At 38.6% G+C, this 14,752-nt stretch overlaps 1 protein-coding gene across 1 annotated transcript in view; it reads right to left on the minus strand.

The window, feature by feature from the left end:
- The window catches only part of NPSR1 (neuropeptide S receptor 1), a 152,951-nt gene that overhangs the window by 110,486 nt on the left and 27,713 nt on the right, over window positions 1-14,752 (minus strand). The window contains exon 2 of the mRNA XM_061414162.1: window positions 12,960-13,092. Coding sequence (XP_061270146.1) covers window positions 12,960-13,092 — 133 coding nt within the window. The remainder of the gene's footprint in view (window positions 1-12,959; window positions 13,093-14,752) is intronic.

Raw genomic sequence — 14,752 nt, forward strand, 5'->3', positions numbered from 1 at the left:
AAAAAAATCCCCTCAATTTCTACAACTGCAAATTTCTAATTAGAAGCACAAGACTGCTAGAACCAGATCACTTCTGATCTCTTAAGCCCATCCGGATAGCTTCTTCATTTTAGAGTTGAGAAAACAGAAGGCTTAGTGAGGTGAAGTGCCTTTTCCAGGTTACATAGTGTGATGATCAAGGAGCAAAGGGAGAGAATAAAAAGAAACCCAATTTCTCTGAAGAAGAAGAAGATTTTCTGGGATAAGTGTTCATTCCTTTTAGTTAGATTATTCCCAGAGTGATAAGGCAATACCTTCTTTTCCTGCTCAAGAGAAACTGGTTTTCTTTACAAACATAGACCACCTCTTCTCAGAGTAGGGAACAATGATGGCATTGTGTAGCCACTGTAGGAATAATCTAAATGAAAGACACGCACTTGTTCAGATGTTAGCCAATCAAACAACTTTTAGTGGAATGACTGAGTCATAAAGTAGTGAAATTTTATAACATTAAGTAGAAAAGAACACACAAATGTCAGAAAAAAATCCTTAAACACAACCTTTTAGTTCAGGAAACATGCTTAAATCTTAAGCAGTGTTTTGTATTCTTATTACATTTTAGAAAAACTCTGACATTTTGGCAAGATGAAAGATGAGGTAGTAAGACATGCTCTGATGCTCAGTTGTGTCCAACTCTTTCGACCTCATAGACTGTAGCCCCCCAGGCTCCTCTGTCCATGGATTTCTCCAGGCAAAATGCTGGAGTGGGGTGCCATTTCCTCCTCCAGGGGATCTCCCCAACCCAGGGGTTGAACCCATGTCTTTTACGACCTGTGTCTTTTACATCTCCTGCATTGGCAGGCAGCTTCTTTACTACTAGCACCACCTAAGAAGACATTGCGTGCCAAGTTGCTGCAGTCGTGTCCAACTCTTTGCCATCCCATGGACTGTAGCCTGTCAGGCTCCTCTGTCCATGGGATTCATTAGGCAAGAATACTGGAGTGGGTTGCCATGCCCTCCTCCAGGGGATCTTCTCACCCCAGAGATCAAACCTGAGTCTCTCATGTTTTCTGCATTGGGAGGTGGGTTCTTTACCACTAGAACCAGCCACCTGGGAAGTAGTAAGTCATTAAGTAAGTTGTAAAAAGAGAAATACTGAGAAGTTGACAGCAATAAAAAGGCACTAGATAATATAAAGAATGAATGTTTTGAAACAGCTCAAAGGAGAAGCAATTTTTAAGAGACTTTAGAAACGTTAAAAAGTAGAGTTTTACACTGCTAATCAAAATCAAATCAATCATTAGAAAAAGTTTTCATAGTTCTTCCAAATATGGAAGAATAGGACCAATATATATAATTGGTGAGAGAAAAGGACCATAGTTCCTAACATATGGATAGTGTTCCTGAACGTAAGATCAGAACTAATGGAAGGTAATCAATATTCAGACAAAAATAAAATGAACTTAGAAATCTCTTTAATCTGCAGATCAAAAGAGCTTACTTGGCAAAAAGCAGAAGTGATACAACAGATCAATAAATAGATATAACCAGGTAAATGTATGAATACTCAAAAGAAAAAAAGTCTGATAAGCTATAAAGGAAGAAATTCCAGACTGACTTCATACTTCTCTGTAACATGAAACGCCAGGAGTCAATAGAGCAACGTCTTTGGTGATTTGAGTTGTGAATTCAACATTTCCTCACCTATGTTTTTATTTTTGAGAGGCAAGAGAAAGTCTTTTTCACTAATGCCAGGTTCTTGAGAATCCTATCCTGAAGTGGGAAAAAAATAAGCGCTCAAAGTACGCCAGAAAATTGGGAGCTCTATCAAAATAAAGGAACCAAGAATGGGGAAGCCAACTATTGATAATCTTTGAAATATTCAAATATAGAAATACTTGTTGATAATTATTGCAAGTATAGTCACAAAGCAAAGGTATTTATGATAAATGTATTTTTAAATGAGGTTTTATTAAAATGCTTAGTCCAGTGTGTGAAAAATGAATGCAATAAAAATTAAATAGATGCATTTAATATTAGTATCACATAGATAAAATTTAAGCAAGTTAATAAATGAAAGTAGAAAGATTGTGTTTGTCCATGTAATATTAAGCACTCAAACCTGTATTAAAGATATATTAAGAGACTTTAAGAACCAAGTGACAGAATGCTAAAATTTATAAAATAAATATTGATTAGAAGATACTGGGAGAAAATGAGAGAAAGTGTGAAAGTTTTTGACAGTGCTTTTAGTTACTCATGACATAGTGAATAGGCAAGAAGTACATATAGGGAGATACAGAAAATTTGAATATGATAATCAGAGAAAATTCAGAAAGATAAGTACAAAGAATATATTGAAAAACTAAATATACATATGGACAATGACCAGACTATATAAAAATGGACCTTAGGCCCACAACCTGCAGTGATCAACTCAGGAAGCCAACCTACTATCTATAGCAGCCTGTCTGGAAAACCAAGCAATAACTGCTATAGTGATTTGCCCCAAACAGCCAGCTCATGATTAAAAACCGACAGGTTCCCTAATTAATAACCATTTCTGCTTCCAACTTAGAACCAATTGAACAAAGCCAAATATGCAATGTTAACCAATCACATAGATGTAATGCTTCTAGTTAGCCTGCCTACCACTTCCTGTGCCAACAGCCTCCAATCAAGGCATACCTCGTCTTTTTTTTTTTTTTCCCATTACAAAGCACTCCCACTCTTTTGCTTATCTTTGAGTGTCTGCCAACATAAATGACAATGATTGACTCCTTTGCTATTGTAAGCTCTCAATACACAACCATTGCTTTTTCTCATTTAGATGATTTTTTAAAATTTCCACAACTTTAATTATTATTAAATGAAATGAAATGAAAAATTTAAGTCTGAGAAATGAAATATTTCCTGCCATATCAATAAACAAGGATGTCACAATCATCAGCAATTCCAGCCCTCCAGTGTGAACTGTTGAGTCTTAAGGGCATTCAAGAAGAAGAATACCTGCTATCTGTGTATCTCAGATTAAGTTGTGTCCAACTCTTTGTGAACCCATGGACTGTAGCCTGCCAGGCTACAGCTCCTTTGTCCATGGGATTTTCCAGGCAAGAACACTGGAATGGGTTGCCATTTCCTTCTCCAGCCTGCTATCTAATAGCCATCAGATTGCAGCCAGTCCCTATGGTGAGCCCCAAGGGAGCTCAGAATGTGAAAAACACAGGATACTGACCCCAGGATAACTGAGATGCATATGAAAGGAATGATTTCAACAAGCTCAGACTCTTGCATCTTCCCCTACATAGAAAAGTGCTAAATTCCTTAACCTGGGATATCTGATTTTCTTTAATTAACAATAATCTTTTGATGTTAAGACTACCTGCTCTTTGTTGTAAAATTTCTATATAACCTGGCTCTCCCCTTCACCTCCTCAGAGCAGTTCTCTCAGGATTACTTGAGATCCTGTTTCTGGGCTTGAAGTCCTAAAAACTCCCACCAAATCAAACATAACTCTGAACTTTTAGGTTGTGACTCCTTTTTTTAAGTTGACATGTCCTAATTTTTAGTATGTATCAAATATTTTTCAAAAGAGCAGAAATTCTTCTAAAAATACTCTCTGACTGCAAGGCAATACAATTAATTGTGAATTACAAAATGTTATAGAAAAATACTCATCTGAAACTTGAAGATAAAAATAATTGAAACCTATGAAATGCTTATTTCATAGTGAAAGAGGAAATAAAAAAGCACTAAATATTTGGAAAATAAAACAGTAAGAATTAATTCATGAAATGTACAAATTTTGGGAAAAATTATCCATAGTCTCAAGCATTTCCATTACAGAAGGGAAGGATTACAAATAATGTCATCAAGATGGCAACACGGATCATTCCTGACTACAGTCCCCCTCACAAGAAGACCAACTAGCCGCTGTCCATAGACAGGACATGATTATGAAAATGGCTGAACACGGAGGTGAGGTGAAATAGCACCTTGAACCACAGAGATCAAGAAGGACCCTATTATAAGGGTAATGGGAAGAACTACACTCTGACTGCATTGCCCCTCCCCAGGCAAACACAAGGCCACACCTGAGAGGGCCCTACTGGGCCTACAGTTTCTCCAGTGGGGAAGAAATATACCAAAGTGAGCATCCACTTCCCCCAGTGTTGCAGGATGCTTCCCAGGATGCCCGCTATGGGTCTCACTCCTCAAGGATCACTGGGGAACTCTGTAGGGTTTGACTCCTGTGGATCAGAAACAAACAAAAGGAGGGTAGACCCAGAGCAACCAGTGCTCAGGTCTTGGCAGACCACATTTCTCTTCTCACATGCATGAGAGCAAAGATCACAGATGGTGACCCCATTTGGCTAGGGAGCTTAGTCATTATTTTTGCCTGATTTGGGTTGCAGGATATAAAATCAACATACAGAAGCCAACTCCTTTTCTATGCACTAACAATTATCTGAAAAAGATGTAAAGGAAACAACCCCATTTCAATAGCATTCAAAACAATAAAATGCTTATAGGTAAATTTAATGAAGGAGGTGAAAGATCTGCACACAGAAAGCTGTAAGATATTGATTAAAGAAGTTCAATAAGACACAAATGAATGGAAAGATAACCTCTTTCATGGATTGGAAGATTTAATATTATTAAAATGTCCATACTACCCCAAATAATCAGTAGGTTTAATGCAATCTGTATCAATATTTCAAGGGTATTTTTTCATAGAAATAGAAAAAAATTCCTACAATTCACATCAAACCACAAAAGACCTCAGCCAAAAATAAATAAATATTATAAAGAAGAATACATGGTATATATACACAATGAAATATTATTCAAACCTAAAGAGGAGATCCTCCATTATGACAATGCACAAATAAATCTTGAAGGCATTATGCTAAGTGAAAGGGCAGAGAAAGACAAACGCTGTATGTGGAAACCAAGAGAAAAAAAAAAACAAACTCAAAGAAACAGAGGACAGATAGGTGGTTGTCAGGGGTGAGGACTGGGGGAAATGGGTGAAGATGGTCAAAGGGAACCAACTTCTACTTATAAGAAGAAGTAGTTCTGGGGATGTAATATACAACATGGTGACTGTCGTTAACAATACTGTATTGTATATTTGAAAGTTGCTTAGAGAGTAGATTTTAAAATTTCTTGACATTCTTCCCCCCAAAATTGTAACTATGTGAGGTGATGGTTGTTAACTGAACTTATTGTTATATATACATATCACATATCATTACTTTGAACGTGTTAAGCTTATTGAAAACAGTATAAAAAAGTAAATGAATGAGCAGAATTCAAATCATGAACTGAGTATGAATGAAATGAACTGAGTACGCAACTCAGTGAAATCAGCTTTGTAAGTGGTCGTGAACTCTATGTATGACCTTGAACACCTCACTCTTCCTGGTCTCACCTCCCTTGCTAAACCTTTCGGTTTTCTCTGCTGTCAGATAATTGACAGGGAGCCTTTGAGGGTGGTACATTCCTTAGTTTATTAGTAAGTTGCTCTCCAGAAAGTGCTTTGAGGCCAAGCTAATTTCCACCAATGTGAGAAGATTTGGTCTTATCAGAAGAAAGTTATTTGAATATATGCCAAAAAATATGTTTTCTATCTTTCCTTGGTTGAACACTCAATGGGAGTTACTCTCATTAGCTCCCATTCTTTATGGCCTTTGAATAAAACAGACATCAATAAAAAAGATGATAAATGAATAATAAATTTTAATTGGCACTTTGGCTTATAAAATACAAACAGTCATTAAATTCATCCAGAAAATTGTTAAAATGGATGTGCTAAAAATTGCAGAATATGCCAAAATAGCAGCTTTAAGATCTTCTGGTTTTCTTATATTCTCAAGGCTAAATCCTACAATCAAAATTTCTAATGGAAGATATAGAGAATTAAGTGTTTTTTGAAGGGATCAGAAATGTGGAGAAGAAGGAAGTGAATTGAAATATATGCGTGTAAAACTAAAAGAATTCTTCCATTCAAATGTAAATGATGTGTTCTTTGTTTTCACAAATACGTGAGTGAGTGCTGCTATAGGGACTGTGGGGAAAAAGAAAGACAAATAGATGTGGCTTCTTCTTTGATACGCTAGCTAGGAGGGAAGAAAATACTCCTTTTTATTTTTGAAATGATTTTTTTAATTTATTTATTTTTGGCTGTGCTGGATCTTCACTGCTACTTGGGCTTTTCTTTAGTTGTGGAGAGTTGGGGCGACTTCTCTAGTTGCGGTGGGCTTGTCATTGCTGTGGCTTCTCTTGCTTCAGTGCACGGGCTCTCTCTGGGTCACGTGGACTTCAGGAGTAGTGGAGGCACATGAGCTCAGGAGTTGTGGCTCCTGGCCTTAGAGCGCAGGCTCAATAGCCGTGAGCTTAGTTGCTCCATAGCATGTGGGATCTTCCTGGACCAGGGATCAAACCTGTGTCTTCTGCATTGGCAGGCAGATTCTTTACTACTGAGCTACCAGGGAAGCCCTGCTCCTTTTTACAATAAGCAAATTAGATTTGAGTAGGTGTGGACTGAATGCTAACAGATGAACAGAGAGAATCCATGGCCTCAAGGAACATGCCCTAATGTTATTGCAAATAAATAAGGCTTCCGTTTGCAGGATCTTTGAAAAATAAGACTCAGTGTGGATCTGTGCTGGTGGCTTCTAGAAGGTTTGTCTCATGACATCATCAGCTTTTAGCCTGGGTGACCTAAAATTGCCAGAGATCAAATTGCCAATAGCCGTTGGATCATAGAAAAAGCAAAAGAGTTCCAGAAAAACATCTATTTCTGCTTTATTGACTATGCCAAAGCCTTTGACTGTGTGAACCACAACAAACTGTGGAAAATTCTTAAAGACATGGGAATACCAGACCACCTGACTTGCCTCCTGAGAAATCTGTATGCAAGTCAAGAAGCAACAATTAGAACAGGACATGGAACAATGGATTGGTTCCAAATTGGGAAAGGAGTATGTCAAGGCTGTATATTGTCACCCTGCTTATTTAGCTTATATGCAGAGTACATCATGGGAAATGCCGGGCTGGAAGAAGCACAAGCTGGAATCAAGATTGCCAGGAAAAATATCAATAACCTCAGATATGCCAATGACACCACCCTTATGGCAGAAAGAGAAGAAGAACTAAAGAGCCTCTTGATGAAAGTAAAAGAGGAGAGTGAAAAAGTTGGCTTAAAACTCAACATTCAGAAAATGAAGATCATGGCATCTGGTCCCATCATTTCAAGGCAAATAGATGGGGAAACAATGGAAACAGTGACAGACTTTATTTTGGGGGGCTCCAAAATCACTGCAGATGATGACTGCAGCCATGAAATTAAAAGACACTTGCTCCTTGGAAGAAAAGCTATGACCAACCTAGACAGCATATTATAAAGCAGAGACATTACTTTGCCAACAAAGGTCTGTCTTGTCAAAGCTATGGATTTTCCTGTAGTCATGTATGGATGTGAGAGTTGCACTATAAAGAAAGCTGAGCACCGAAGAATTGATGCTTTTGAACTGTGGTGTTAGAAAAGACTCTTGAGAATCCCTTGGACTGCAAGGAGATCCAACCAGTCCATCCTAAAGGAAATCAGTCCTGAATATTCACTGGAAGGATTGATGCTGAAGCTGAAATGCCAATACTTTGGCTACCTGATGTGAAGAACTGACTCATTAGAAAAGACCCTGATGCTGGGAGAGATTGTAAGCAGAGGAGAAGGGGACGACAGAGGATGTGATCGTTGCATAGCATCACTGACGCAATGGACATGAGTTTGAGCAAGTTCTGGGAGTTGGTGATGGGCAGGGAAGCTTGGCATGCTGCAGTCCACGGGGTCACAAAGAGTCAGACACGACTGAGTGACTGAACTGAACTCAACTGAACTGAAGGCTTCTGTTTTCAGGATCTTTTAAAAATAATACTCAGTGTGGATCGGTGTTGGTGGCTTCTGGAAGGTTTGTCACATGCCATTTTTCATCGTCTTTTAGCCTGGGTGACCTAAAAGGACATTGGCCAATTTGAAAGTGACAAAAGTGTCTTCCTTTGATGCACTAAGTTCATGTCTAGAAATTTTCTTAAGTGAATAATAATGCTTGTCAGATTTAATTGTGAGAATATTCATTGCAGAATTGATGGTAGTAGCCAAAAATTGAGGACAGGGTTCTCTTATAACTCCACTGGTAAAGAATCTGCCTACAAGATTCTTTACAGAGACCCGGGTTCGATCCCTGGATCAGGAAGATCCCCTGGAGAAAGAAATGGCAACACACTCCAGTATTCTTACCTGGAGAATTTCATGGACAAAGGAGCCTGGTGGGTTATACAGTCCATGGTTCGCAAAGTGTCAGACATGACTGAGTGACTAACACTTTCACGTAAATAGACAACAATAGGAATGTATCTACTTAATGTACAGTCATTCAGTGGATCACTGCAGTTTTTGGACATGAAAAGTGCTACCTGCCAAGATATGGGGTCTGAAGAAGAAAGCATAGCATCTGGTAGAAGTATCTTCAAAGCAGGGAAATGGATGGTCGAACAGAGGTGCACTGTCTAAACTTCTCTTTCTTGAAGGAAACTAAAGTACAGAAGACAAGCTGTGCCTGAGACTGCTACTTACTTCTGTTCTCTCTTAGGAACAGAAACGATTTTATTCTGGCCAATGGGTTAAAAACAAACAAAAAACCAAAAACATTTACTTCTTTATATTTTAGCTTCTCTTTAGTTAGAGATGGCAAATAAAATGCAAGCATAAATTAATGGGTGGGAATCCTAGGAATGCCAGCTAAGAGGACAGGTGGTGGGGCATGAGCCCCTCTTGTCCTTTCCGCTCTCTGCTTTTCTGTTGACTGGAATCTGGGAATGATGGCAGGAGTTCTAACAGCCATCTTGAACCAACAACTGACCATGAGCCATATACCATGAGCTGACCTTGAGGTTGAACATTCTTTAATAGAGTAGAAATATAGAGAAGCCTGAGTTTCCAGTGATAAGGAAATACAATATGAGCCCTGGACTGCCTACCTCCAGAATTCTTTACATAAGATGAAAATAAATCCTTGTAGACTTAAGCCACCTTTATCTGGATTTTATAGATATTCAGCTGAATCTAATTCCAACTGTTTCACCAACTACGTAAATCAGAGACCAAGTGGAAATCAAAAGGTTCCTCAAAGAATCACTGTAAATAGGAGGCTTTTGTCAGGAGAGTCATGATGGACAATATTATTTAATGAAGAGTATTAATATTGCTTTCAGTTCAGTCACTCAGTCGTGTCGGATTCTTTGTGACACCATGGACTGCAGCATGCCAGGCTTCCCTGACCAGCACCAACTCCCAGAGCCTACTCAAACTCATGTCCATTGAGTTGGTGATGCCATCCAACCTTCTCATCCTCTGTCATCCTCTTCTCCTCCTGCCTTCAATCTTTCCAAGAATCAGGGTCTTTTCTAATGAGTCAGTTCTCTACATCAGGTGGCCAAAGTATCGGAGCTACAGCTTCACCATCAGTCCCCCCAGTGAATATTCAGGATTGATTTCCTTTAGGATGGACTGGTTGGATCTCCTTGCTGTCCAAGGGACCTTCAAGAGTCTTCTCCAACACCACAGTTCAAAAGCATCACTTCTTCGGTGCTCAGCTTTCTTTAAAATCCAACTCTCACATCCATACATGACTACAGGAAAAACCATAGCTTTGACTAGACAGACCTTTGTTGGCAAAGTAATGTCCCTGCTTTATACTATGCTGTCTAGGTTGGTCATAGCTTTTCTTCCAAGGAGCAAATGTCTTTTAATTTCATGGCTGCAGTCACCATCTGCAGTGATTTTGGAGCCCCCCAAAATAAAGTCTGTCACTGTTTCCATTGTTTCCCCATCTATTTGCCATGAAGTGATGGGACCAGATGCCATGATCTTCATTTTCTGAATGTTGAGTTTTAAGCTGACTTTTCCATCCTCCCCTTTCACTTTCATCAAGAGGTTCTTTAGTTCTTCTCTTTCTGCCATAAGGGTGGTGTCATCTGCATATCTGAGGTTATTGATATTTCTCCTGGCAATCTTGATTCCAGCTTGTGCTTCCTCCAGCCCAGCATTTCTCATGATGTACTCTGCATGTAAGTTAAATAAGCAGAGTGACAAAATACAGCCTTGATGTACTCCTTTCCTGATATGCAACCGGTCTGTTGTTCCATGTTCAGTTCTAACTATTACTTCTTAACCTGCACACAGATTTCTCAGGAGACAGGTCAGGTGGTCTGGTATTCCCATCTCTTTAAGAATTTTGAATATTTAAGAATATTGCCTTACCCAATAATAATTGTTAGCATTTACTTTTCTCAATTAGAAGAGCCAGGTATAAAAATGTCTCTGAATTTTGTTTTCCAAATATGTCTGTCACTGATGATGTCAGTTGAATCTGATGATTTAAGAATATGTTTATGTGAAAAAATTTGGTCATCCTATGAACAACATTGGAGAGTCAAAGACACCTGGTAGTAGCTGAAAGTTTTAAAAATATATTCAGCTTTAATATATTTGCTTTGTTATAATGCAGTCTCTCTCTGTTGCCAGAAACATTTGGCAAAGTCTTTTAAACATAGAAAGTTAAGTTTCTGTGGATAATTTTTAAAGAAAATAAAAGAAAAGAGAGCTGAGTGCCTTGTTAGGGTCAGTCTGGCTTTTTAAAAAAGAAAGACTAACTAGGGAAGGTGAGATGTTTATAAAAGAGAGCAAGAGTTCAGCAGAGATAGCAAGTGAGAACCAGAAGTGACAAGTAAAAATATAAAGTCCAGGAAATTTGAAGAAATCTTGGGGAGGCCATTAACATAGGATAGGAGACTCAAATCAAATTTACATGAATCACAAAGTGTAAGATCCTTCAGCTGATACTGGAGCAACCTTCTCATATGTGCTACTGAAGACTCCGACGTGTATTCTCAAATCCCTTACTACAGGATCTGAGATCACGGTGAAATGTGAGTGAAGAAAATTTTAACATCTTACATAAGAAGTTAGCCCATTCTCAGGCCCTAGGCAAAGTTGCTGTCTCCAAGAATTCTTCACTTGAAATGCTCCTGATCTGATTCCTTGAGTTTTTCCATAGGGAATTAACAAATAAAAAACAGACTATCTAGAACACTCATGAGAAATTAAGCCCGGGTTAATGCAGCAGACGATGGATTTCAGTAGAACACACAGCTCTTCTTTTTGAAAATAGATAGTGAGATTTTAGTTGTTCGTTTATTATTATTTTTGACAATACTTTAAATTCTAAGCTGATATCCTTAACACCTCCTAAATTCTTACACTCTAAAAGAATATATGGTTTCATAGAATCTTGGTTACAGCACTGTAACTGAAAAAAATATGGTGAAAGTAAGTTATTATAACCTCATCTAAGAATTTTACATTTACTATCAACAGATGATTCTAATTACCCTTTACTTATCCTTTACATGCATGCTATGTCACTCCAGTCATGTCTGACTTTTTGCAACCCTGTGGACTGTAGCCTGCCCGGCTTCTCTGTCCTTGGGATTCTCCAGGCAAGAATCCTGACCCAGGGGTTGAAACTGCATCTCTTATGTCTCCTGGCAGGCAGTTTCTTTACCACTAGTGCTTCCTGGGAAGCCACCTCCTACACTCTACTCCTAGTGAAAAATGGGGCTTCTCTTTATAGGAAAGATTGAAGGAGTTTCTTTCATCACAAGTCCCACTTTTGTTACTCGGGGGGCTCCTCTTCCATCTCCATATTTCTCAGTAGTGCCCTTGTTTTTCACCCTGGTCACTGTAGCCTGACCTAAACAGATGGGCCTCCTATACTTTGTTAAAGAGGAAGAGGGGAATTTCAGGATATCAACAAGGTATGGCTAAGGTTTTCTTGTAAGTTACAGTGTCATATGTTTCATATATTGGAGTTTAAGACCAAATTCCCAGGAACTCTCATGGCCATTATTGCAACTGAGAGCACAGAACAGGTTGAAATGTACCTAACAGCCCTTCCTAACAGTCATCTACCATTGCTCCTTGTTGGCACTTAACACTTATAAAATTTTTTTTTTTTTTTTTTGCATTTGCCCTCAGTAAGATTCAAATTAAAAGCATATGACAGCTACAGCTGTCTTAGGCTGGACCATCCAGGAATCCCATCTGCCCACTCTCTTCTCTGGCCTGTGGCATAAAACTCCCTCGGTTATGTTTTCCTTTTGAACATGAGCCCTACCAATTTGGACTCTACTCATCTGTATGGGGGTCTTTCTTTCATAGATCATTTTTAAACGTGAGAATATTCCATCATTCTCTTTCTAGGTGTGATGCATTCACTTTTCACCAGTACTGGTGAAGTCGCTCAGTCGTGTCCGACTCTTTGCGACCCATGGACTGTAGCCCACCAGGCTCCTCCGTCCATGGAATTTTCCAGGCAAGAATACTGGAGTGGGTTGCCATTTTAAATCCACCCTTACACATCTAAATCTAGCATATGATCCTTGTACTATGCCCAACAGTGGTGTTACATGTCACTTACATTTCAAAAGCAATGCCCACAGATTTAAATTTGCCAAGTCCTTGAGACTTAACATTTATTACTGAGTAAAGATAATTCTGGTCCATTTTCTGGGGTATATTCTTTAAGCCCATCATATGGTATGATATGATAGTATTACCTTAGTGAGCCATGGAGGCTGCTGTGTACAGGGAAAGTAGAACCTTTTGGTAGCACTGACAATGGTATACTCAACTTTGTTGTTTAGAGAGTTATTTTTATAATGGAATCTTATAAATATTTAAATATGTTAAATTTGTTGGAAGAAAAATTCAAATTTGAGTTTTATATCCCTACAGAAATGATTCCCAAATCTGCAGCTGCGTTTTGGACTGGTAATACACCAGTTCTGTTGGTAAATTACTTGACAGTGAGGAGCCATGGGAATTCTCAGCTCATTCCTCTCCTGAAGTTGCTTACCTGTGATGGCCAGCTGAGTCACAAAAAAGGTCATTCTCGACTTCCTCTGCCTCCTCCATGTGGAGAACAGCACAATGGCGTTTCCAACAATGGTGAAAACGAAGAGGACCCACAGAGTTATCAACTGCTCAGTCTGTGAAAAACAAAGCAACACAAAACCAGTGTGAGAACCCTAGGACTTTCCAGAAAGCAAGGCTCAGGCTTTGTTGTTGAAATGTCTTCCTCCTGGTCTCCTGTCCCCCGCCTGTCAAAGCTCTGCTCTCAAGAGAACAAAAACACAATGGTCCTTATTTACACTGGCAGCGGTGTAGATTGACGCAACCATTAAAAGGATCTATTTAGAAATATATGTCAGCAGACAAAAACATAGGCACAATATTCTTTGGCTAAGCAATTTTAAGCCCATGTGAGAGAATTCTAGGTGTTAAAAAGAGCACTACAATCACAAAGATGTATCTATTTATTGTAAGAAGAAATTTGAAATTGTTTAAAGATAACAGTATAGTTAAGTAAATAAAGCACTTCAATTCAGTGAACTATTATGTAGCTATTAACAGTGACAGACCTGAAGATTATGTGGCAACATTAAAAATGCTTATAATATAATGGTAAGTGGAAAACATAATAAAATTATATATTGGGTATGATTACAACTCTGCAAAATTATACATGTAGGAAAAGAACTGAAGTGTACTAAAATGTTAAGAGTGGTTATTTTAGGGTAGTGTGATTATGGGTTTTCTTACTCTTTTTCCTTTGACCGAATTGTATAATATAGGAATATTAAAATTCCACTGAGAAAATGTATAATTAGTAAAAGTGAAAAAAAAGTAGGAATGCTACTCATTCAAAATGTCAAGTTCTTTATAAAAAGCTTTCCATTCTCTCTTTAATGGAACTTTCCAGCTATCTTAAGTCCAAAGCCCAGAAAAACAGAGGCAACAGGATGGGCTGGACACAGGGACTGGGGAGGGCTGGGCTGTGGGTGAGAACAGGGAGCCAAGGGGACCCAGAGGCAAGTCAGAGATCAGAAGCGAAGAGACTTCAGCCCAACATGTCTGGGCGGAATCCTGATAAGAATGTGCATGTCTAAGACCAGGATGCAAAGTGTTCCTCCTATTTGGAGAAGACAGTAAGAAGAGCCTGAAGAAGGGACTTCCCTGGCAGTAGAGTTGTTGAGACTTTGCCTTCCTGTGTGTGGGGTGCAGGTTTGATCCCTGTTAGTGGGGCTAAGATCCTATATGCCTCGAGGCCAAAAAAACAAAACGTGAAACAGAAGCGATATTGTAATAAATTCCATAAAATTTTTAAAAATGATCTACATAAAAAAAAATCTTATAAAAAAAGAAGAGCCTGAAGAAATCCCTTATAATGATACAACTGTATGTGATAAAATTGTATCCTGGCCAGGCGAGAGGACCCAGCTGTTTGGTCAAACTCTAGTGTAAGGTGGTTGTTATGAAGGTCAACGTCTACAGTCACTCGACTTTAAGTAAAGCAGATCACCCTACCTAATATGGGTGGATGTGGACTTCATCCAATAAGTTGAAAGCTCTAAGAGAAAAAACTGAGGTTTCCCAGAGAAGAAGGAAGATTCCCTGAAGAATTCCTTGTAGAACATAAGTATCAACCCTGAGTTTCCAGCCGGTTACCTCCTTTAAGAATTTCAGACTTGGAGTCCCCACAATCATGTGAGCAAAGTTCTTAAAGTAAGTCTCCTCCTTTCTCTCTTTCTCTCAATATAATATATTAAATATTTATCTGGGCTTTCCTGGTGGTTCAGTGGTAAAGAA

Source organism: Bos javanicus, chromosome 4 (genome assembly GCF_032452875.1).
Source record: "Bos javanicus breed banteng chromosome 4, ARS-OSU_banteng_1.0, whole genome shotgun sequence".
Classification (NCBI taxonomy): Eukaryota; Metazoa; Chordata; class Mammalia; order Artiodactyla; family Bovidae; genus Bos; species Bos javanicus.